The sequence below is a fragment of the Bombus huntii genome, chromosome 4, assembly GCF_024542735.1.
Source record: "Bombus huntii isolate Logan2020A chromosome 4, iyBomHunt1.1, whole genome shotgun sequence".
Classification (NCBI taxonomy): domain Eukaryota; kingdom Metazoa; phylum Arthropoda; class Insecta; order Hymenoptera; family Apidae; genus Bombus; species Bombus huntii.
Genome location: NC_066241.1, coordinates 4,447,813 through 4,473,875, shown reverse-complemented (window position 1 = coordinate 4,473,875; position 26,063 = coordinate 4,447,813). Strand labels below are relative to the sequence as shown.

The window sequence follows — 26,063 nt, the reverse complement described above, 5'->3', positions numbered from 1 at the left end:
CTTCCGGAATAGTGGTAAATGCCTCTCGATACCGGGAATCGGGAAAGATTGCATAAATTGGTTTGTAGAAAGTCGACGAACTAGTTCCGCTTGAAAGTCAATATAACTGGTTACTTTCTTATCAACGCTGTGTAAGTTGCGTAATTCTTTTCGATGAGAGAATACGTGAGAAATTGGATACTCTTCGGGCAGCGGAATTTTTCCGAAAAGCATCTGGGAAATTTTTCCAATTCGATCGTTCCAACATTTCGTCAGGCAAGCGTTATTGGCTGAAGCGTCGCGAGCAGCTCTCTGTTGCGTGTACCGGGCCAATGGCACGAGCAACCGGATGCTCGTGCTTCCACCCTTGATTTATCGGTCCTTCGAAGCTCGCGGATTGCCCGTAATTCCAGTTATTTCGTCCTAATCCGAAAGTTCGTTCCTGTCCAGTTACCGAGATTCCGCCCACCCTTCGAACTTCGAAGCGCGATTTCTTTCCCCATGTCTTCTGCTGCCTCGAGCAAATTCGTTTCACCCCGTTCGCGTTTATATCTACCTTCGCTTCACCCTTAAATTGTACTTTCCGCCGAAATTGTGCCGACTATTTACGAGCTGTCTCATCGAAATGCTCGTCGACGGAAATTGAAATGTTGATGAGCTACCGGGCTCTGGAATTTGAAGTTCGTTTCAGGAAACGAGTCGACTTTAATTGCTTTCCATTATCGACAGCCGACGAAGGATGAAAGATTGTGCCGCGATGAAAATGATAGGTACGTTGCGTATGATAATTATCAACGTAAGCTTCGTCTATTTTCTAAAAAATTCGCTTTTCCTTATAATCCGTTTCTTCCGTTTTACTGATCAACAGAGATTGTAAAATGATAAAATAGAAGGATCGTACGTTAGAACATTTTTTTCTTAAATAGATTTTTTGTAAAATCAGTCGCTATATATCAACGGTTATTTTTCGCCGGGTCCCCAGGATATCCAGTTTCTTCGTTGAGGAAGACTTCTTCAGGTCCCCTGCTGATCTCTCGTAGGCGGATCCCCCTTCTTGAAGGTACACGCGACTAGTTACGATAACCTGAAAGATCGAATACAATGGCATACGGTTACCAACATCTGACCTCGCTCACAATGTCGTTATTAGAATATGAATGCGGCTAAAACTCGCGTGTCTTAACGGCACGCGACGCATTTCACTACAATTCGACTTTCGAGATTCTCAAGTTTTTGCATCTGTCGTAGAATTATTTTGGTGAATCGAATATTTGTAGGAACGAAAGATAAGAGAATATCGTTAAACTCTCAAGGAACGAACTCAAGTGGCGTCTTTTATTGTCTCCTTTGTAAACGTTTCACAGCTCTAGAGGCGAGAACTGGAGATTTTCGTCGCGGACTAAGGAAATTGTCTCCAGTCCTTCGACGATGGCTGACCGTGCGAAAAACAAACACGCCGGAAGTTTTCCCAGCGCACGAAAGAAAATGCAATCAGCAAAACGGCAGATAGTGGCGTGATCGGTGTGGCGCCGTGCCGTCACTTCCGGCGCGGACGATAGGCTGACGCATAATTTCCGGTCCGAGACTCGAGGATCCATCGATCAAACACTTTGGAACTCGAAGAAGCTACAAAGTTCCTGCAGAGATATCCGAACGTTCTCTGTGTCCTGCTTGTTCTCGTTAACGCGATCGATCCGTACAGCGGTGTTTTACGAAAAACGACCCCTTCGAGACGAGACGATGGAAAAGAGAAGGAAAGCAAGGCGCGTACATCGAAATGTATATCGGATACTTTTTCTTCTTTTTTTCTTTCTAAACGTTCGTTTATCTTGTTTACCATTTTCCAAAAGCATTACCGATCGTGAGGTTAATAAAACCGATCGTTTCGGTTTCCCTTTTACAAACGAGTATTTTATTGGTCGATGTTATTGACTTAGGATCTGATATATAGCCGCGTCAAGAAAGGAGGCTTTTTTCGGTGACGAAAAAAAAAAATATACGTTTCCCTGACTTATCACCGTCTCGTGGAGATGTTGCGCTCCTTTCGGCGACTCTTAGCTCGCTTTTCGGAGCTGCGCGACCCGGAGGCGGTAATTATTTGGAACCCTTTGATGGACGTCCTCTCTGACTACGTTCGTCTCTGCAGTCTCAGGTTGCTCCATAAAGAACTCGGACATTCATTGGCCCGCCGAGCTACTGTGTCACCGAAGAGTCGAGCACCACGACCTCTCAAATTCGAAGCTTCATTTCACGCCTGCCTGCCGCACAACTGCGCGGTCAGCATCACCAGGAGTCCTGCGAGTCCTTCGCATAAATCATCGAGCGATACTACGGCCATGAACGTGACTCAATCACCAGACAGTTGCGTTCGCCACGATACTTGGCGTTTGCCCCAAAATATTTTCGACCGCGTCGTCGGTGGCGACGACTAAATTTTCCTATCTCGACGAAGGCGGATGTCTGTCTATCTGAGAACGACGAGATTTCTCATTCTACGATTAAACATTAATTCTGTTATAATCGTTTAAAATGTAAACCACTTCCATCGAATTGATCACGTTCGCGACGCGCGATTACCGATAAGAAAAGGAAACCATTCGAATGAAACGGAGTTGGAGAAAGAAGAGAGCTCGACGAAATTGCGCTCGACGAGTAACAGGAAGCCACACGATATCTCCAGACAATGCGCGTCATCAAGGGGAGTAATCAGGAAACCGGACCGATGTCTGCCAAGATCCCGGATGTCATCGACTGTGGCCTCTTCAATTTTATCTGGCACAGTGCATACAAGGGCTACGAGTATCTCCGGAGGCTTCTCGGAGTACAAGCCGGTGCTTCTTTATCTCGTTGAGTTGTTTAGGCTGCTGGAGCCCTCGTGACACATTCAAGAACATCATACGAGGAATCCGACTATCCCACGCTGTACAGGTGGTCCAAGGATTAGAGGTTCTCTTTGGAGCGATTCATTTAACTACGAACTGGCCTGGATTATCATTCAACCGTGTTTGCTTTAACCTTTTCAAAATATGAACACTTCCTGTGACTATACTGTACTCTATTACAAGACACGATTACATTGTTACGACTGCTTTACTTTAGCGGCAGGTGACGTTCGATTGTTGGACCTTGATCAACACACTCTCTCGATATGATCTGTCTTCGAGGTTTGCAACTTTAAGTTTTGTGTATCGATTCAACTCCGTACGAAAAGTATCGATAAACTGCGCATCAACGAACGATATCTCCGATTCTGATTCAGAGATTAAGCGTCGATAACTTTTCGATCATGCACCAAATTACATTGTACACAAGTCTAATTGCACCGCGAGCTACTGACACGTTCGCCTCGCTATCATATCTCGCTTGTTAGTTGCCATTACCATACGTTCTCGGTGTCATAGCAACTTGCGGTTACGACCACGTCACCGCGATACGATTTATCTTCCGGGTCCAGATTCTTCTCCGGTAAACTTTATCGCAACCGTCGCAACTTGTTAGACATCTTTCGGACGACCATACCGTTTCGAATAAATTTTATTTCGAATTTCTTCTTTCCTATCGACGATAGAATTCTTTATGAACGATAGAAAAATGCTATAATACCGGTAAATCAATCGTTACACAAGAATTCTTTTGTCGGCTAATCTATGACACACGCGTGAGTGACGTAACACCGTACGACAGGTGTTATCAATCATCCAAGTAAGCGTCATTCGATGAATTTTCGAGTGAACAGCGGATGGAGTACTTATGTCAATTTCGTCGTGTGTTGTTCCGACATGATAATGACAAAGGGTGGCCGAACAGATAGAATCAGATAACGGGAACGTATCGTCACCTCCATTCGATTTCCAGCGAAAACATTTTCGGCTGATTCCTCAGTAAATACTTGGGCGCTATGCATGCCGTTTCTGTATCTTTTCTACCGGACACACCTGATTCTAAGTGTGCCTCTAACAAAGTGTCTAAACTTCAAGTACGAACCTTTCAACTTTTACTTGGCCGATGACCGTTGTCTTTCAACATGATATTCGAGACCATTCGTAAGTAGCGATCTATCGATAAATGTTTTCCGATTTCAAATATATTTATCGTTGTAAGATACTCGTACAAGATATTTCTATAATTTCATTGCCATGGAAAGGAAGTGCCAGATATTTCGAGAATGATTTTAGAACGATTTTCGAGCTTAATCGCGACCGCTGTTCCGCGTTTGAAAACGTGATTTTCGCCGTTAGAGCGTAGAACAAAGAAAAAATAAAAGAAAAAGAGGGTTACGGTTAGGGTTACGAATGAAGAGAAAGAGAAGAAAAAGAAAACCGAGGAGTGAAGAGATACAGAGAGTGGAAGAGATAGAAAGAAGCAGAACTGTAATTTGTGTCGTTTCTTGTTCGGCGAACTTTACCAAGTGGCCATTTGCCTTATCGACGCTCACCCTCTATCGTTCCTCCTTCTCGCCTTGCTCGCTTTTTTTTCACTCTCTGCCTTCTAGTTGGCTCGAGTCGTCCTTGCCAGGAAGAGAACAGGCCGCGGCACGCAATCTGTGAAAGCTACTCGCATGCTTTCACTGCGTTTCGACGTAGAAAGAAAAAAAAAAAAGTCCTCCATGGGCATCTTGATAATAGGAGGAAGAATTATGCCGATAATCGCCGCACTAGATGATCGCCGATTAGGTCTCAGCACGATGCCCTACATTCTTTTCAGCCGTCTATTCGACGGTCTGCTTTCGACTTAATTCGTCGCGTCGCATTCCACAAGCCCTTTCAACACGATTGAAACTTTTATTCCAGTCGGTATGTCTATTTCGATTCGCGTCCGCGTAGTAAAAACGTCGCAGAAAAGTAAAGCCGTGGAAAGTAATTAATTTTCTGAAGGGATAACGAACGTTTTCCTGTTCTATGTAGTAACTCGTTCGTTAGTCGCATGAGTTATCGAACGACGCTCCGATTGGTGAAAGTTTTCAAATCCAGCGGTAATCTATATAAGTATAGATTTTCGCGTAGTCGACGTCGTTAAAATAAATCCCAATAGATCGTCTCATTGATAGGGAATCGGGGATACGGAAAATCAGGTGTCTTTCGATTTTTTATATATATGTACTAATCTTCGACTGTCTGCGTTATCCGTCGCATCAAACGTTTATTTCGGGTTTGTTAAGACATATCCCGATCGCGCAGATAGAACCACCCGTCTATCGGATACGATAAGATTAGCCAACTCGTGATCGGTTTAGAAACTAACGAACCGAGTTCGCTAATTGCGAAGATGCTCGCTTTTGGAGAATTATCAAACAACATTTCACAAACCGACGATTGTATTTTTACTATAACCGCGATCCAAGCGAATAAAAATGATCAAACATCGAATTTCCGTGTCACACCATGGTAGCAGAAATTACGCCGACCAAAGACTTGCATTTTCATTTTTATCGTCACGGTTGCTCGTTATCGCTGGTAATCGCGCAAGGAGAGAATCGTGGACGAATTGTACGATGGTTCGTAATCGTTTTCTTTATGCTATCCGAGAACCGTAAAATTTAATAACTAATGAAAAATAACAATTTGATAAATATATCGCACGGTATAGAAAAGGTGAAATGTCCGAACGACGCGGTTACCACCATCGCCATCTTCGGCTCGAGACGAACGAATGAATAAAACCTTAAAGGCGTTCGAGATGTCGTAGGGGTTGATGTCGGTCGCGGGGCTGTCGGGGGAGAAAAATGAGTGAAATCCATTAGAGGGGAGATTCCATAGCTGTGACCTGTGTCGATCGACGCTCACAGCCGTGGCGGCGTGCGCGAGTGCGACATCGTCCCGTGTCTGCACACGCGTACGTATGAATTGTAAGTCGATGGGAACTCGTATGTACGGTTGACGCATGGGAGTTTGTCACCGCGGCGTAGTTTCGTGTCCCAACTGCAGCGTCACGTGCATCGCTAATGCGTTTTTCGACTTCTAGCCATCGAGAGAAACGAACGACTCCGGTTACGTGAATCGAAAACGGAACGACTCGTATTTGCCGAGGAAGAAACGAGAGCACGATGGGTGGGCGGTGTTTTGTATAGGCTCGCGCACAGCTTTATCTATGTTTGTTTAAGGAGAAGGAAGCTCGTAAAGAGTTGGAGTTTGCGCGCGCGCCCTGGCGAGCTCCAGCGCAGGGGCCATCCGTAGAAAGCATTTTGATGGAAATGATCGTAAAAATAATTGCTTCTCAATTGTACGATAATACGTACGAGTGGATGGTTTACTCTAAGAGTCTCGAGTATACAAACGTACGTAATAAAGTTTGAAACGTGACAGATTCGAACGGTGTCGTTCGATACTTTGTTTATCGTAAAAGTCGCCTCGGGGAAAATTAGTGGCCTTCGATGAGTGAGAACTGATAATCGTTAATTATTTATTCAAAAGAGGACTTTCTTCGACGAATTTCCCGTAAAAGTTACAAACCGTGGCGTTTTTCTGATCGATAATATAGACACTTGGTCGCGTAGTAGATGCGTATCGCTGTCCTTGAGAATCTCAGGCACGAAACGAAATCGTAAACGGAGCATATGCGTCCATTGGTGACAGAACAATCGGCAACGATTACACCCGTCGTAAAGACAATCGATCGCCGCGGTCCAGTCGGCTCGTTGCACTTGCAACAGGCATCGTGTACAAGTACACTCGGAGCGCTACGAATATTATTATTCGTGGCCGCGTGTTCGACCAATCGAATCATTGTCTCTGGCCTGGCTACGTAATAATTCCGTTCCTCCTTCTCTATGTCTCTCTGTTTGGACATGTGGTGCCTGTTTCTAACGAGATGATATGGTCGATCAGGACTTCCTGAACCACCATGATCCCTTTCCTCCCCCAACAGCGCTACTCGAGCCTCTCGCAGCTTTTCTTTTTTTCAAAGGGCCGATCGTCGAGTCGTTTTGTTCCGGTAATGCGACGATTGTTGGCGCGAGCCTTGAAACAAAAACGCGGCCGAGCCATCTGTCGAGCTCGACGGACGCGTGTGCGTGAGTGAGAGGCAGGGAGGGAGGTAGTTGGATAGGGCGAACGAGAGAAAGAGACGAAATGAGCGAAAAACACCGACGAGAGGAAAGAGAATGGAAGAAAAGAGCATCCGCAAATGCGACCGAGGGATTGTTTTCTAGTGGCTCGTCGTTTAACCCCTCCAATCTTCTCCTCGCGACGAGAGCTGCCCCGGTCTCGACAGGGTTGTCGATAATATTCTTTAACTCCGTCGGTCCTTATTCCGTGTCTCCTGGAATACGGATCGTTGCTTTTTTTTTTATCCAATTTTTTAGATACGTTGAAACATATCGTTTTAGAGTCTATCGATCACGTACATTGATTTCGTTGAATTTCAACGACATTGTTTTACCGGGAAATCTAGAGATTCTTTAACAGAAGCTACAATCTAAACTTTTGTGATCTAAATCGTGCAAGTCGGCGCGGGCCAAAATTTACGAGACACCCAGTAGGTGGTCGATCCGTAGCCAACACGCACCCCGCATAACGCGTAAATGCGGCGTGGTAGCAGGGCCGTGGATTCTAGCAATTACACACCCTCAAGTGCCCTTAGAGACGGGTCCCCATTAGGATGAGAGCCGAGGGATGTTTTAACGCGGCGTGGCTCGATTTTCGAAATCGCGAGTAGTACCGATCGCCGCGGCTGCGCCATTACTCTCCTCCTCCTCGAAATTTCACGTCGGTTTTTTACGATTCTCGTCTAAACGCGTTCTAGATTGCAATTAACATTTAGTAGAGCAAACGGATTAATACGACGATAAAGACTGCAAATAACCGCTCGCCAACATTACTTCGTATTCACGAGATACGAAGTTCGTTAAAACTCTGTAATACGGTAAACCAAGCAATAGGGTAAAGTCGAAAATGTAGCAAAAAGCAGACATCTGTTTATATCGTGTTGTCCTAGCCTAGTGTCGAACAAAAACGAGAAACCCTCTCTGAGTGCTTCGCTATGTAAGCTATTTCGCTGAGCAGTGGGTATCGGACATTGGCATCGTTATATCCAGGTACACGTTCGCGATATTCCATCTCTCTCTCTCTCTCTCTCTCTCTCTCTCTATGTATATACATATATACACATACATATATGTGTATATATATAAAATATATATATATATATATATATATATATATATATATATATACATATACAGATATTACACGAGCACAGGCATGGTTGGAAACGATTAATCGTCCACGTCGAGACGTCATTGCCATCTTTGGTCGCTTAATCGGAAGTCTCCTTGAGTCTCGGGGGAGTACGTGGCGTCGACGTAATCGAACTTCGGTATCGCTGCTCTCTGACCAACAGTCAAAACTTTGCCCGCTGAAAAGAAAGTTCCGAGGGAGCGGAGGAAAGTCCGATGAAACTCCGAGACCACCGTCGACTTCGTTGCTCGCCGCTTCAATTTCTGAGAGAGCTCTGTGGCTTCGTCCACGTTCCCGAACGATGAATGTTAATGATCGCGGGACATTCGGAGGAGTAGAAGGGATTGAAAGTTACCTACCCCCCTATGGGAGATCTCGAGCTCTCCTGTCAAAGACATTCCGAGGAACCGTATCGGGATTTCGCTTGCAATTCGGTCGTTGGCTATATCGAACGAATCCATCGCCGGGTGTCGTGAGTTCGATGAAAAAATGATCCGTGTCAATCGACGCTACCGTGCATGCGCGAAAAGCGTCAATAGGTATTCGCGCGGTGCCCATGACACAATAATCAATTTTTTAACGCTTGTGCCACTATGCTGATCGGCCATGGTCGACAAGAGTCATCTGAATGACAGAGCTTGATCAAAGGGCCAAGCCAGGCGTTTGATGTCTGACGCACGCAGTACCATTTCAAACCGTCCACCACTGACTGAATTCAAATTCACGATCGAAGTTGAATTTCCATAGGACAGCGTCTGGCTGCCGGATAAGCTTTAACAAATATTTTCCACTGGTTTGTTACGGATACTGTTTTTCGATGTACAACGTCAGGATCGCATATTATTCAACGGTTACTCGTTTGATCGAAAACTAGTCATAGGCCATAGTCATTCTATGTGCAACAGCACCAGGGGTTAGGTTTCCAGGGGCACGCGAGGAATATTTTTAATAAAAGTTATCGCGGCTTGGAGACGTTCTCAGTATCCAGGGAGTCGCAACCCCTAGGCTGGCAACGCCTTCGAATTCGTATTTGATGAGCGTTCGTTTCGAATCGGCGACGAAATTGAATCTCTTCGCGCTTCCGGCACGTGGGTGGCGAATTTTTTATTCGCGCCAGTTCGATTCGCATCAGTTATTTATCGACTCGGTTGTTCTTCCTTCGGTGGAGCATCGAGTGTCGACGCGATCAAAATCGAATTAGAAGGATGGAAGGAAGAGCTCGTTTCTTCCCCGGTGAACAATTACGGATGAGTTATAGATTCCCCGTTATTGGCTACGAATCATCGAAAGAGAAGACGATTTCTCACGCCTCGAACCAAATTGCTCGCGATTGTGCCGCAACTTTTATAATCGAAATTTTTCGGGGAAGTCGGCGACGGGTTAACCGCAGACAATACTTGACGAGTAGCTGTTACGAGAAGCACGAATCTTGAGAATGAAAAAAATAACAGAGAGGAGCCCCCTCGTTGATTTTTTGCCTTTTCCACTTTTTGTGCTTGACAAAAATCTGAAAAGGGTGACTTGACTTTTCGACCCTGGTGTCGAGTACCCTATACCGTTTTCGCAAGAGTTATAGTTCGTAGGTACGTAAAGTGTAGGTAACAGTGGAGCGTAAAGGTTCGTTGTACCGCCACTGTTCTAAAAAAAGAACGGTTCATATCGAAAAGTTCGTTCGAATCTGATTAGAAAGTACATGTTGTTTAAAATCTGCAAGTTTTCAAATAGTCAAACTTTTGAATGCCAACGTGTCTTTATAAAAGTTCAATTACATTTCGATGCGTGTCACCGCGGCGCTTGCTTCACCCTCGGTCGTCAAACTTCACGGTTCTCACCATCCCCTCGCGTGGTTCGACTCCATAAAAAATTTCCATAGGACAAAACGAGTGCAGGTTAACTGGAGGCGCGATCTCGCAAGGCTGGAAAACGTCTTAGTCGTTCGGCGCCCTTTCACCGGTGCCCCCCCGGATGGTACCAAAGGGTGCGTCATGACGAGTTTCCCCGAGAAACTCACGTATCCGACTGTCCATCGATTACTCTTCCACAATTGCGGATATTTCGATGGAAAGATGCCTTTGGATCGAAGATATTCGATTCCCAGATGGCTGAATGCCCCTCTTTTAGATTCCCTTACCCCCGTTTTATTTCTCTTGTACCGATACCGTAGAGTTCTCCGCGCGTTTCGTCGTCTCTCTCTATCCGTCTCTCTCGCTCGCTCCTTTTTCTCTTTTCTCTGAATAGAATCACGGGGCTATTCTTCCAGGCACCGTGAATAGAGCCAGAGGTAGTCTATTCGCACGTGATGGAACGACGACTGCCAGGAGATATCTGAGCTCTTATCTGCTAGATTGCGAATGCGACTGTCGGATATTGCCGATCGGCCGGATAACGAAATTATCGATCGGCCTCGAACGCGTCTTCATATTCCCGTAGAAAATAAATGAGCGAAAATCCTTCATCGGAGACAATTTACGATTACGATTGCTTTGTTTTTCTGTCGCGTTATCACCGAAACGCAGGAAAAAGGCAATCGCCTTAACACTTCCATGGATTATAAACTCGTTCGTTATCGTTGTCGCTTGATGCGACGCGAAGCAAATTCTTCGTAAATTACGGCAGATGCCAGATACATTTGTTTTCGGGTAACGATTCAATGACAATGATGCCCGATAAATAATGGTAGTCATGATAAACACCGATAAAAATCAAACGAAAGTCGTGATTGCGAGGATCACGTATTTACGATTGCCATCTCTCTCTCTCTCTCTTTCTCTCTCTCTCCCTCTCTCTCTCTCGAGAATAGAGGGGAAGACGATCCGCGCGTTCGTCAAGCGGTGTGTGGGCCACTCTTGGCTTTCTCGTATTTCCATTCGGCAGCACGGTTTCTGTAAACGAGGGTGTAAACAGTTAGATTGTATCTATCTGGAGGAGAGTGGCCACCCTCCGTAAGTCGTGCCGTTTTTCTCTTCCTGCCCGTGGAAAAGGCAAGCCACTGGGCCGCCGGTGGCCGTGGATTTAAACTTTTAAATCCACTTTATCTCGTACGGTACGATTCTACGGCTGGAAACGGCCCGACGTAAGAGATACGTGAATGCGGGAACGATCACGAAAGGGACGGTCAGTTGGCATTGTTGGCTTTGTTTACGAGCCAGGCGTGAGATTCAAGCACGAAGATTCGATTCTTTCAACGATTTATCGGCATCGAAGAACTCTCGCGGATAGCCATGCGAAAATTGAATCGAGCTCTAATCTATTCGGCTTCGAAATAGAACGGCCATGTCATGATAAGTTTTTGAGCTTCGTTACCTTCTACGGCTTATCATATCGGCGTAACGATCGCGATCGAAGTAACTGATGATTTTATTCGGGCAACTTGTCAAACGTTAATCGCCACATCGCGTATCTTACTTCAAAAGAATGCTAGGTCTCGCATTATCTTTAACATTTATACTCGAACGTGAAAGGTACTAATGCTTAAGATATCGAAATTGATGCACGAAGATTAGAAGAAGAAGTGGAGAGGAGGAACATCTATTTTTCCTTAATTACGATGTTGCGAAACATAGATTATGATGTTGGCTCGCGCTCAAAAACATCTGTTCCCCTTCCTTCGGACGAGTTTTACCCTTACGCAGCTTGCTCCCGCTAAGGGCTGATATCCGCAGGGGTTTTGCCCTTCGATCTTCTCCTCTCCAAGCGAGAAGAGCTCGTCGAGAATTCGTTGAGGACGTGTGCCTCGTTTAAACAGCCCGGAGCTCGAACGATGCGAATCTAATTAGAATCTAATCGTCCCGATTACCATTCCGTTCGCCTCGAGCCGCAATCGGCTGTGCTTTCGTATTTGACAAACCGGTTGTTATTTTAACGTTACAAGGATAATACTACGCCTAGGCGTATTGTGCGATACTTTCTTTAAAATGGGCAAGAAATTTGCAAACGTCTTTGCTGACTTTTCTATGAGAAACTCGAGCTGTACGATCAGGAAAACAGGGGACGCAGAGAAATCAAAGGGTAGCCAGTCAAGAGGTAGACTGATCGTGGTAACCGTGTATACAAAATTAATATCGGACACGAGATAAAATTAATTTAACGGCGGGTTGCGCCTGTGAACCGCCCGGAGGCTGTATACTGAAGTCCGGATCACAATGGCGAAACGGTCGGGCTGGTGGGCACTGCAAACTTCAGCTACCACCACCGTCCTCCGCTATCGTCGTCGCCACACCATCGTCGACGGGAAAGCCATGCTCGTACCAAAACATAATTAGCCTGCATTGTTAATGCATCAATATTTGCACACTGTCCTACCTTCCCGTCCCTGTACGCGCTACGCGTTTTCCAATAAGCTTGCACTTTGTTGCGTTGATATTACGCGAATATCGCTGTTGATTCCCGCTATTGCTTTCTCTCCTGTCTCTTTCTGCCTGTTTCCCAGCGCCTGTCGATTGTACGGAATATACTGTGTCCACCCCTCTCCGCGTTGCGCGGTTCACGCTTTACGACGTACCTACCCGTTCGACTCCGGCTCGTTGTTCGACCTCATGATGTAAACTTGATGCACAAACCTTCCTAAATTAATCGCAGTTCATCGACGAATTGTGCACGCCCAACGTTTAATTCGCCACTGAATTTTGACCAGGCCGGAACGTTATTTGTCGATAACAATCGCGCGCCTGTAGCCATAATTTTGTTACTTTTGCTCGAGATTATATTAGTACAATGCACTCGCCCATAGGATCGTAGCCTTTATAAAATTGTAAATACGTAATAGTCGTCGGACGCATGACGGAAAACTACGATCCGGTTCAGACATTGCGATCGTTCTTTCGCTGGTTGCGTTAAAAAGGCAGGCAGAGTTCCGTTTAAGGAGATGGCTAAAAAGGAACCGTGGCCGTACGGAGGCGAAGAAACGAGGGTGTTGCACGCGCACGAGAAGGCCCCAACGTATACCGGATTTTCCCTACTTCAGCTTGTTCCGGTCGCTCGCGTGCCACAATTCTATCGTCCACATCTGGATCTTCTGCTACGTTTCGTTGATCTTGACCCCGTAACCCGGATCTCTGTTAGGAGAATCGTACCGCGCTAGCGTATGCTTACGTACAACGCGTTTTTAACGTGCACCGAATTAAAGGTTCGACGAGTAGTTTGGTATCGTAGCTTCTTACGTCTCGCCGTACCAGCCAAAAATATAAATCGCGTTCAAAATGAGAAATTTCGTGAATCGAGTCATCGAACCGTGCGAAGTCGTTGGGTATCCTTAACGCGATGACGCACGCGATGAAAAATCGTTAAGTCGTAATAAACGGAACGTCTCCGCGGGGGGAGAGCAAAGACAAGCTGCAAAGTCTGTCGAAAAGAAGGGCGTCGGCAGGAGGAGTTGGAAGGTAGAGGGTCTTCCGTCAGTTGATCGTCTTCCGGTGACTTCCGGTGGCCTCTAACGAGGGACAATGCTTCTGGTACACGGCGTGCACGCGGCGCACAACAATCGCGTCTCAAGTTCCTCGAGGCAGGAGGGCGGTGCTCCTGAGCTTCATAGAGAGTTCGTTCTCTCCTTTCCTCTCCTCTCTCGTTTCTTTCTTCTGCTCGACTACTTATGCCACATAACGTGGCTCTCAATGGCACATTAGAGGGCAGCGCGTTCGAAAGGCAGTCAAGGCGTGTGCGTACACAACGCGGAGAACCAACTCGACTCGAACACAAATTATAGACTCTCGGCACGACCGTTGAAGCGACTCCAGCCGACGTAGATTCACCAATCGCTATTTCGGGTACTCACGGACATACGTGCTCCGTTGCTAAGGGTACGCAACAAGCCATTCACGGACACGCACGTCTCTCGATCCTTTTCGATCCTTTTCGATCCTTTTCACCTTAGCGCTCGCGTATCCCGCTCGAATTATTTTATTCTGTCCCCGTCCTCGTCTCTGCCTCTGCCTCTGCCTCCTCGCGCTTTCTTTCGCTCTCTCGCGTCTTTGTCGAGAGACGCGCGAATCGCTTTGGGGTAGATCAAGAAGTCGACTACGCGGGCTCTTGGAAGACCACTCGAGCAGTAGCCGATTGTTTGATCTCATCCAGCGCTGACTTCTTTCTTATTTCGTCCTCGATGAGAATTGCTCTCTCTCTCTCTCACTTTTCTCTGCATTAGCTGCTTCTCTTACTCCGTCGACCGTTAACGGTCGACGAATTCGGCTGACAAGAAGTGTTCGTCCTTTCTCGATTCAAACACACCACGATCCGATCTCGAGAGTCTCCTCGTCGTGCCACTCGAACTTCGTCTATCTGATTTATATCAGCATAATAAGCCTTGTCGAGACGCGTAACGATGAACTCGCGCTGGCTGCTTTACGTTTTTTTTACCGTCGAATCCACGTCGCATCGAACGCGTCTCGTGACTTTGTAAAATAATAGTCTTCTCTCGGAGGACCGGTAATTAAAATCGGAAAGGAATTTCGTAGTTTATCGATAATCACGAACGATCACGGGCAACAATAACGGGGTCGAGACTTGCCGTGTATCTTGTCGTAGTCGTTTTGACAGCGACAGGCGGTGACACGCCTGTAAAATTGCTTCTCCGATACAGCGAAAGTTGTCGGTTCGCCGGGCACACAGGAGACAATTTTTGGGGGTGTGAAAAATATTAATAACTCCGGTGTTGCAGTAAGGGACGAAGGGCTTCCGAGTAAGGGATGGCATAGAGTCGGAGGTTGAGGGGGTGGCTGGGTCAGAGGAGGGGGTGGCAAGTGTTTCTGTCAGTTTAATAGCTTCGCGCGCCTCCCCCTCCCCCCTTCCGCCTTTTGCCCTACGGACTCACCCCACATGCGCACACTTTGCCACCGACATTACGGCATCGTCACTCTACGTGTCAGAAGTTGCGCTAGACCTAGAAGCTCTGCTTAGATCTGATAACCCTTTGATACTCCCGTTATTTATTACCCCTTCGCCGTCGCCATCATCGACAAAGACGACGTCCCGCGTCCAACGTCTTTGAATCGATCACCCTTTTCTCCCTCGGTGCGCGCACAAGTAGAGGATAAATCTAGTACATGGATCCTGGACAATTTACGTTGGTTACTATCGACCGAACTAATTAATCGATTTCACGAACGAAAATATGATTGTACGAAACAGAATGAAATTTTATAGACGTACTGCAAATTACGTGTTTGATTCGCTTTTGCGTTCGTGGTCGCGTTTATCACGGACCAGTATATGTAAAGGGCGTGAAAATTCACGAACAAGGCTCGAAGGTAGGCGAAGAAGGTGATATCTATGTCGTAGGATAGCGGGAGGGGAGCGGGACATTTTTATGCCGGTGTAAATCAAGGCTCCCGGCCAAATATTGCGCGGACGACGTTCGCGTTGAATGAGCGAAGGGTTCCGGCATAGCCAGCCATAAAGAATGATATAACTGCACGCGACACATGTCTTCCTGCCTGTGGAACGCACTCATATCGCCTCCGCGACTTTCCTTCTCCGCCAATTTTCGTGGGAAATGAAGATTTGTTTCGACATCTTTTTGCACCGCCATTCGTTCTTGCAACCGTTTCCCTGGCGCTCGGCGGATTTAAATCGTTGCAATTTGAACGCCGCTCGCTGATGGAACGACACGAAAGAATAACTGACATCGGACTTTTTACACAGCCGAAACGTCGGACGACGTGAAACGGAGTAACGGAATTTCCTTTCACAAGCTTGGCTTCTAGACGTCTATAACGAAGGTGCAACGGCCTTCAAGTAGATTCAGTTACACGTTTCCGTTAAGCAGAAAAGTTATTCAAAGGCTACGAACGAAAGAGTGAGGGAAAAAACGGGAGTGACGTTTTTCGAAATTCTACTACTTCGATTGATTTCAAAGTCAATCTGTCCGAGGTACAGACCGCAAACGTATTGTGAACGGTGGCTGTAAAAAAATTTAGACAACCCCGTGACAGCTACTTTCCGAAGAAAAAGGTGACCGGGCCTGTCCAATAAAGACTTCGATAGGTGTTCCACTGACCCTGACTCTGCGTGAGGTCCTCTCCAACTTGCACGCGTTTCGATGGAGGGGTTCGCGCGATGGAAAAAATTTCTTCGCACGCTGACATCTGACCCTTGGTCGCCGACGAATCGAAGACTCAACTTTATTTCATATACCCTACATCGTATCGAAAATCGTCGAATGAAATTTCAAGAGAAAAACGACCAAACATCTTCTTCAACGTGGTAAAGTACGTTCTACGATGCTTCGTCTTGGTTGAGCTATTATTATAAAAAAGTTGTACAATTCCATTTGATTTAAATAAGATCGTCGAAAAGAAAGGAAAGATATGGTTATCGTACGTCGAATAGATCGATCGATAGAAATCGTATCCTGTAAGAAACTATGAATCGTGCGAAGAAAAATCAGTCGGTGTTTAATGTTCGGGGCAGCAACGTGTCTCTTTCGTTATCAGAGTCACGTTTTCCGATTCTTCCCCACCCCCTCCCAGAGGCGGCGGTCTTTCGGACTCAGTCAGGCAGCCGCAGCTTGTTCCTCTACCAGCGTATACGTTAGCTTCGTCTCTCGTTCTCGCTCTCCAGCTCGCTCTCCTGCTCCCTCTCTCGAGGGATGCTGTGGCGAATTGGTGGGGATCTGAATGCGATAGGGGTTGCTCCGCCCGTGAGCCAACCAGAGGTCTCGATGGAAGCGGATCCGCCACACCCCATGGATCGTCTCTGGCCTCCCTTGGGAACCCTCGTTGTGCCATCCTCTTCTGAACAGATTTCGAATCCTCTAGTCTGCCAAGAGCCAGCTGACGCGGAGCAGCGCTCTTCTCGTCATCCGTTTCTTATTTCGATCGTGTTTTCTCCGGGCAGCGCACGCCTTCCGATATCGTACATCTTCCACGTCGAGCTACCCCCTGCGAACATCTCAGCCCCCCGCCGCCCAAGCCAAGCGCCTACATTTACTTTGCCTTTTATCGCAGCACGATCATGCCTATCGATCGATCGATCATGAACGCTACTACTGGCCAAGAAATTCGTCCAATTCTTTTGCTATTTGGATTGTGTTAATGATTTTGTGTCATCGTGAGACTTTCTGGTGATAGCATGTGTGTCAGACAGTGATTTTACGTTATACGACTGACCGGGATCGGGCTGTTCGATCGACACCTATGAACGGTCTCGATTTGTCTCGACCCACGGTCGACTCTAAGATGAACGGTAAGTTTTATATACAATTGTTGTAAAGGAGTTGATAAGAGAATCGGAGTAACGATGAATCGTACACTCGTCGTAGGTGTGTCGAGTAATTTAAAAGCCTGCAATAGAAACGAGCAAAGGTGAAGTGTGCCGATAAAACGAGACTGTTTATGCGATGTATACGGCAAACTTTTAAATACCGTCAAATTTATATTCAGCGTGCGCTATTTTTATCGTGTATTCGGACGATTAGATAGATTTAATCTAACGATCATTGATTTGCCTCTTCCAAACACAGTCGATGATATCGCGATCTGCAAAATATTATTCTCCGGTCCTTTTTTAGTTTCTGTCGATTATGTATTCGGTTTTTTGAATTTATTGTATTCAAACTACCGAGCAAACACGTTATATCTGTGAGTAGCGACACGAGGAAATTCAACCGCAGCCCGTCCGGAAGCTGGTCTGCAGAGATTCGTTCTTGTATCTAATTTGGTTTGCATCTACTGGTAATCCGCGACGAGTTTGATACTCTTTTCACCAAAATATTCTTCACATAGGATTCGGATATACGTTGTTCTAACCATTCTTGTCATATTGTATTAACCTTGATCGCATGTTCAACGCAAAAGAGGCCGTGATTAGATGATGATCGCGGAAATTCTTTTCGTTTTCGCTTACGATATACGCTAATAGGTACGCGTCCGTTTTCCATCAGGATCTTCGTATCGCCAGGACATCCTGTGTGGTCAGAGCAATGTGGTTTACGCGCGTGTGAATATAGTCTACGATGCAATCGCTCTTCCGACACCCCGTTGCTTGCCTGCCAATTTGCTTAATTATCTTTTCCGGGATTCGTCGACGAATATCTCCGGCCGTCTACTGGTTTCTTATTTTTCAGCGCGCAACGCGTTCGCACCCAAGTCTAGCTGACCCAGTAAGTCGTTTCACGTTCAGTTTGTCCTTTGTACGTGTAACGCAATATTTGGCGATGATTTAAACGCATCGTTCGTCGGTTACCATAATTCGTCAAACTTGTTTCTTTTTCTATCAGTATAGCGTATGTAATTCGAATCTGTGCACGGAAATAACTTTAAATTACATATTGAACCTTTCGTTTAAAATTAATGGTATAAAATGTACCGTGTATGCGATGGGTACACAAATTTTCTCAAGCATAAGTACCTTAATAACACTTTAATTGGGTTAACTACGAAAAAAAAAAAAAGAAAGAAGAAAAAGAGGAGGAGAAAAAAAGCTGGAGTCACGTCGATCTTCCCACGAACAATTTTCGATTCTCTGAGTCGCGGCAAAGCGGCACTTTACTCTAATCGAGTTTGAAGCCTCTCGAGCCGCTATCATCGTGGATAACATCGCGTATGGTTTAAGTACTCGTGGCTCTGTCAAGGGAGAAAGTGCTCGAGCACTCGTGTCCCGTAGGAGTCAAAGACCCCTGTGACGTCGAGAGTTTTCCAAATATTGTTGTTGTATCGTATCGACTAGTCGCGCGAGAGGTCTTCGAGCCCCCTGCGCGTCCCTCCTAAGTCGCGCACAGAGTTCTTCTTTACGATCTTCCGCGGAAGCCGAGCTAAAATCCACGCGATCATGTTTGTTTCATCGATCAGGCCGGATTTCGGTTTATCGACTTCGTAGCGTCACCGCGCGATCATCCCTTCCAGCTTCCAAAGGCGTATCTTTACGATTATTTCACCTCGATCCGGGAGTAAGCACGATCGAGAAAGACGTTACGGTTCTCTTCGATGGCCGTTCGAATCGAGACACACGGTTCTTAGGAACAACGCGTGCGCGTCTCGATATCTCCGTATTAACGTTCGGCTGCGAATTTCGTGTCGATCGACCCACCACGCGGGATCACCGTTTTCTTTTACGACTGGCTCGCGTTAACGTGACTCGCGGGATCCTTAATCCGATGTTGACTTTCTCGATTAGAATGGAATCGAAGCTGCCATCGTAAAACGAATGCTTTTAACGTTTTATTCTATAAACACGATGGCGCTCCGTTTTGATCGAAGAAAGTTTCGATTGTCGCAACTGTAGTCCCAAAATGGTTATCGCGAATGTAGGTAAGAGATAAATTTTGGTAGAACGTGGATCATAAAAGATCGACGCCACAGACGAGGAAACGTGCCAAGGTGTGAGTTCCTCTCGAATGCACCTGCGAGTTTGTCGGCAATTTGCTTAGCCGTGGATTCACGGGGCTTACAACGTTTGCAGAGGACTCTCGATCGTCGCAGGTCCCTCCGCGTCATTCTTAGGAGCGCGCACGGTTTATAGTTTGTTTTTAGATAGCCGATAGAACGCCGGAGATATCGTTCGATTCGAAGATAAGTTCGGCATTAGAATGACCCGTCGTATTCGGTCCGGAGTTATACAAATAAATCCAGATTCGGAGGATGGTTCTTCGCGATAGCGTGAGCCAAAAGAAAGCGAAAGCTGTGAGTAAGGTCTTACAAAAGAGATAAAACGAAGATAGTGGAGCACACGTCGAATTTCTGCGAGCTACGTGCTCCAAAAGCTACGTGTCGCGATTCTATGGTCGCACGTTCGGTTTCTGCGACGCATCACTTTGTCGCATCACGAGACTGTTTCACGGCGCATTAAAAGAGCCGGGTAAGGGGAACAATAAAGTTCTCGGTTTATCGCGTCAAACATCCTTGGCTCGGGTGTCGCATTGTACACTCGTAGCTCTGTGACTGAGAAAACGACCGACGCGACGGACCGAGGAGATAGCGTTGTTCGATCGCCACTTGTCCTTGTGTACCTAGGATCTCGACCAGTCGCTAAGGGGACAGATAAATTTGCTGTTTCTCAGGAACCAGCATACCTCCTTTGCTTTCTCTCCTCCGTGTTTCTCTCTCCGGTGATTCCAGAGTTTCTGATATAATTTTACGAATTTCGCTCCTCGTCGTTGGCCTTGTCTTCGCTAAACGTGACCTTTACAACGCAGGATCGGCGACGAGGCTACTTTATTCCAGAGTACCGATTTTTCTGCAAATTAAGGACCATCACCGACATCGTTACGTTTTAAGAACACGTTCTTCCTTATTTCTCTGATCTTGTACCAAGAGTTTCTTCGAGCAAATCTTCGCGTACAAACTGAATTTCAATACTTCGATATAAAGTTATTCTGAAACGAATGCATCTTATTTCGCGAATATGGGTGTTCTGACTTTTCGCTCGAACGACGATCGACGACTGATCGACTTTTACGCTTTCGATCTTGCTCGAGAACGCTAAGATATTTCTCGGTCGTCGATAACACGAAGCAACGTGTTATTAAAACGCGCATGCGTTTTATCAAGTTACGTTGGCGTTGTTTCAGGAAGCAGTGACGAAGGCGAGTCGATGTCAGGCACGCCGGCCGGTGGAGGTACGGGGGGAACCGGCGAAAATCAAGAAATGGAGGAAAACGGTTCGATTCGTGGCGGCAGCAACTCTGCCAGTAATCTGGTATACAGAGATCTGAAGGCTCTTCACGCGACCAGTGTCCACGACGTGTCTCAGGATTATAATCCGCAATCGAGGCCTGCTTATCAATGTGGCTATTCGCCCGCCATGGACAAACAACATCAGAATTACGAAAAGGAACAGCACAGACCACCTTCATCCAGGGACGAGGAGAAATCTTCGTGGGAATACGGCGAGAAGGCTGACAGGAAGGAGTATTTGAGATCACGAGACGCCGTCTACAGGAACGAAGCGTATCGTGAGTGAATAAATTCCATTTTTTCCCCCTTTATTTCCTTCGTCTTTCTTCTTAAACTACCGCTCGAATCGTCGTGAATGGCGCAAGCTAATTGCGTAAATTAGAATACTAGGTCAGCCGCGCGGGTCGCTTAATGTTACGAATTACGGTGTAAATTATCGGGAGACGTGGTGGTTAATTGTCCGGATTAGAATAGTAGGTTACACAATAACGATCTACCGTACCATGGGCGGCTTATCGAGAGGATTTAATCTGTCAAATTGCGACATAATTATCGCGAAACGCAGCTTCTACCTTCTTACCTTCGTTTACCACGTTGAAGATTTCAATTCGGCTTTTGCAGAGGACGCGACCAAACAGGAACAAAAGGAGCAATCTAACCGCGAGTGGGTATCACCGGTACCGGAAGTGGAGGTGGGAGGTTCGGCACCGGGTGGCCCTCAGGTTCGAGCGCGGAAGGACATTCCACGGGGTGCGAGATTCGGCCCTTTTCTTGGAAAATGGGCAAGCGAGCCTTTCAACCCCCGTTACGCGTGGGAGGTGAGTTGTATTTCTTACGATACACGAGCGTGCTTATCGCTTCGTCCTCGTTCGATGGGATTCGAAGGCGGAGCGTAGGTAAACGTAGCGAGCGAATCGATGCTCGATCGAACAACGATAGCCAGCGTTCTCTAGATAAATTCAGAAAATTCTCGATAACTCTTTGCTATTGCGGTAAATGATCGCAACTAGTTCGATCGACGCGTTTTGTACATTCGAACTATAATCAAGGATATTAACCGGAATTTCGAATATAGTTGTTTGTACTATACCTGGAAAGAGATACATTGAGAATTTTCCGCGAATCTAGGCATTCGTACGCGATATCATCTCGCAGGGGTTCTGGTGAATCCGTTTGAAAGATGATCGATCTGTTTATGGCTCGGGATCCGGTAGAGGACTACTTTGCTCGAAACCAGTGTCAGTGGGTTCGCTATCCTCCTGCTATAATCCCCGGTATTATCCGGCAGATGCGGAAGACAGAAAAACCAAGAAAAGAGAAAGATAGGGGAGAAAAGGGAGAGAGGATAGACGGAATCGTCTCTTCGGTTGGAAAGTAGACACCTGGTCGACTCGTACGCCGAAGGTGTCATCCATGTTGACAGATCTGTCAATTGACTCGCCTCGGACAGTTCTCTTTCCATTGCTTTCTATTCCTTCTGGTTCTGCCCTAAAATTCTTTCGATACTCGTCCGGAGCTCGAACGTCTCTGTTGGTTCTTAAGTCGACCGTAAAATCGGCGCACAAAGTCAAACTCGAAGAAGTAGTCTGTGAAATCGTTGCTACAAGTCCAGGATCTTTCATCCGTGTGATTCGCGAAATACACGTATTTTTCTAGCCAACGTAGGTTCGTTCGTCTCCGAGTTATATTCGCGATGATTTAAAATCTTCTGTCTGCAGCCTCGCGGAAAAACTTGATCCATTTCGAAACGAGATTACGGCGCGGAGAGAATCGGAAACTGGCCGTGTACCGGTCCAGAGGGTGTGATAGATATGATAGCGGCAACGTTATGTTACGTTAGCGCATGTCGCACTGACAAAATGTAAATGGCGCCATCCATCTAACTGCCGACAAAAAGGCAACCGGGGCCAACTGTCGGACCGGCGATTACAGGATCGATTAAAGCCAAACTACCCCTTCGTTTCGTCGGGCCGATCTATCAACCCCACGCGCGTAAACGTGCGAGCGCACGAACGGAGAAAACATCGCGACACAGAGGTCTGGCTTCGAGTTCTCACAGAATTTCGAATGTCCCTTTAAATCGGGGACGAGAGTCGAGGGAAGATCGATCGGGATGAATTTCGGATATTTTTACTCGTTTGTGAAATAGTATTACTCGAGGATCCGAATGTTTGTGAAATAACTGACAATACGATTTATACACCAGTTACGGTGGTGTAGTAACGAACCAATCGAACGGTTAACAGACCGCGCGATCCTTTTCTGAAATTGGAGAAATCTACGAGGGATCCCTTTCCATCGATTCGCACGCTATCCCCTAATCCTAATCCTTTTCTCACATTCTCGGGGAAAGGCGTTTCCAAAATGAAAGGGGGAGATAGGGAAGATGGAAACTGGATTACCGATAAACCACTATCAATATGAGTCGGTATATCATTTCGAATATTAATCATGCATCGAGCCAATAACGTCACAAGAGTGTTGAATAGAACGGAAAGGAAAGAGGTAAACAACAAGGAGCGAAAGCATCTCGCTGTAATGTCGGAAGAAAAGAGGCAAAAAATAGCCGAAACCGAAATTTTTCCTCAAATTTTGTGAACACTTATTCGCCGCGTACACACCTGAAGCAGAACGAAGGAAAGAAGGTCGTGGTATCGAGGGGTGTTGTTCGAGGTATCGCTGGTACCCCACCTGCCATACTGGCCGGGTCTCGTTTTTCGGATACTCGTGGAGGGGTACGAAATGAAAAACCAAAGGAAACCAGAAGGGGATCCTCTTTTCCGGTTGCGTTTTGCTCGGTGACGCGTGATCCGCAGAACAGCCGACTCGCGGCGTGCCATAGCGGCGACTAAACCAATCTTAGGCTTAGCTCGTTCGGCCGTGAGACCCTCGTGTCGAGGGTACAGCTCCAATTTACCGAATGATCTCGAGAATCCGTCTTAAATGATCAATCTCGTCGCGTTTATAGCATTACTCGTTATTCCTGTTTCGAATCTAGTCTTTGGAAGATACGACGTCGTTAATTATGCGCTTAGGGGATGTTCCTATGTTTCATATTCTTTTGAATACGATTGTATTTTGCATCGAACAGGGTGTTTTATATTAATCCTGATTTTTGACATTTCTGTTTGTAACACATCCATTTCCATATGGGACACGAGGGTTGGATCCACCCCCGTTGGCGCGTCTGCTCTCCTTCTCGCGTCGTTCGCTCATCGACATATTGAAAGCATCGTCAATTTTTCCACGTGATCGCTGACGACCCCTCTCGTCGTCCTCGAGTACGAGCCGCCGGCTGGTTTTTTTCAAGCGGCCACGGGGGAGAGTAGAAAAAAGAACGGAAGATGGGTTGTTTTTCATATTGAAGCAGGCACACGCGCCTCGTTGATCGTACGGGCCACTTTTTCGACAAATCGGCTGGAAAGCTGCGCCATTAGCGACGTATGTCGCTGACAAATCATATAAATGGCGACTCTCGACGAAACGTGTCCTCGCGCGAACCGCACCAACCACCCCGATGTCCAGTAATGAGACAAATTGTGACGCGTCGCAAAGAGAGAAACAGAGAATCCGTGCTGGGCGATCCCGTACCGTTTCCCCGTTGTGGCGCGCCTCTATCGAGCTCGAACGGTTTTCAAAACGTTACTTAATCGCCGTCAACGAGCAAACAACGCACCCTTCTCGAATTCGTTCGAGACGATCTTCATTGAAATAACAATGTCCTCGCAATGGAGCGAGGGTATTCCTTCTACGCCTACCACTTACGAGTGACGAAAACGATGTAGAGGATCGAGAGAACCATCGAGGGGTCTATGTAGGTGGTGCCGACGGATCTTATTGTGGATATTATTAAATTCTCGCTCTATCTGGAAGCACGTATTCTAAACAATCTACGTATCCGTCGTACCTACCGATCGTACAATGCACGCCACCGGTGCCCATTATTCGTGGACATTGTCCAGGTGAACTGGTCTTTAGGGCGTTGCTGGAGGTCAAGCCCCGGAAGCGATTCGACAATGAGCCACATTATGCTCACCCTCCATTCCCTTCCTTCTCTCCACCTTCTCTTCTTCTCGATTCAGCCTCCTTCGGATTCAGCTTCTTATTAAGCTGGCCGGCGCGAAGCGCGCGATTCGCAACGCGACGGCAGTTTCTTCCTCTCTCCTCTTCTCTTCTCAAATCTTCTCTTCTCTTGCTCTTCGCATTCCACATGCCGTGCATATTCTTCGTCGCCATAATACGAAGGGAATGGTGCTTCAAGGCAACGCAGTGACCTTCGCTTTCTCAAGGCGTAGGGTTACGCGGTTGGTGATTTTCGTCATTTGAATTTGTAATCGGAGAAAGAAACGGTGCGAGAGAAAAGTTCCGCGGTGGACAAAATCGGCAGGAAACAAGTGACAATCAGTGACGCGGGGAATATCTGGCATTGTGAAGCCTGTCAGACGGTCAGACGTGTCCCAGCTAAAGGATCCCCATTGATAGCCATCTATGCGAATCTACCGGTCAACGGGGTGATTCGGTCTTATAACGCGAACTTTTGCACCCCTTGCATGGGGCTAGCGCGCGTTTCTCAAGAAGCTCGATCGAAAGTAGAACGTACCTTTTGAAGTAGCTCGAATCGTTTGATCGTTGTAATAATAAATAATACGGGATGCAATAAGACCTTACGTAGGGGCAAATAAGTCTAGGAATAGGCATGAAAATATTTAACTGTACATGCACCGTGGTATCGTATACGTTATCCTGTGTGAAGCCAAGAATGCACAGGCCACCGGCTAACTAACCCTTTTCTCGTGGATCGGGTTTTTGATTGACAGGTTTGCCCAGGCTTGTTTGCGGCTGCACCTTCTCCTATTATGTTAATAAAGCTATGATACAGCTTCGCGCGACCTGAATAGTTAACGTGTATATTTTGACAATTAAATTTACATCCAACGAGTTTTACTCTCGCCCCATGATCCAGTCGTTCGAGTAAACGCTCGCCTGGTTATAGCAAAAAGTTACGGTGGTAGAAAATACTAAATTTGAAAATATCGTTCGCCCAAATGTCTAGTTTAACGTGGTTGTTAAAATTCCTTGTCCAATAAAACATAATTCTTCATCTTTGTCTAGATGAGATGCTACGTACACGTGTCTCGGCAGGCCAATAAATTTCCTCCCGGTAAAGGCGTTTGTATACTTTGGCCGAAACGAGCACGCGTCGCGCGAGATTCGACTGTAAGGCTTTAACTGGCCTTTCTTTCTGTCAAACCAGCTGTAAACCGGCCTTCTCTCTCGCTTTACCATCGCAGCCCTCCGCTTCTCG

The 26,063-nt window shown here is 46.5% G+C and overlaps 1 protein-coding gene across 4 annotated transcripts in view; it reads left to right on the top strand.

Moving 5' to 3' along the window:
• The window catches only part of LOC126865354 (histone-lysine N-methyltransferase MECOM-like), a 58,366-nt gene that overhangs the window by 13,460 nt on the left and 18,843 nt on the right, over positions 1-26,063 (top strand). For 2 of the 4 annotated variants that reach the window (XM_050617792.1, XM_050617791.1), the window contains exons 1-3: positions 16,896-17,330; positions 20,653-21,036; positions 21,380-21,576. In XM_050617792.1, the coding sequence (XP_050473749.1) occupies positions 17,282-17,330; positions 20,653-21,036; positions 21,380-21,576 (630 nt within the window). In that variant the 5' untranslated portion in view covers positions 16,896-17,281. Of the gene's footprint in view, positions 1-16,894; positions 17,331-20,652; positions 21,037-21,379; positions 21,577-26,063 lie in introns of those variants that run through there. The other 2 variants (XM_050617789.1, XM_050617790.1) reach the window with 2 other exon arrangements.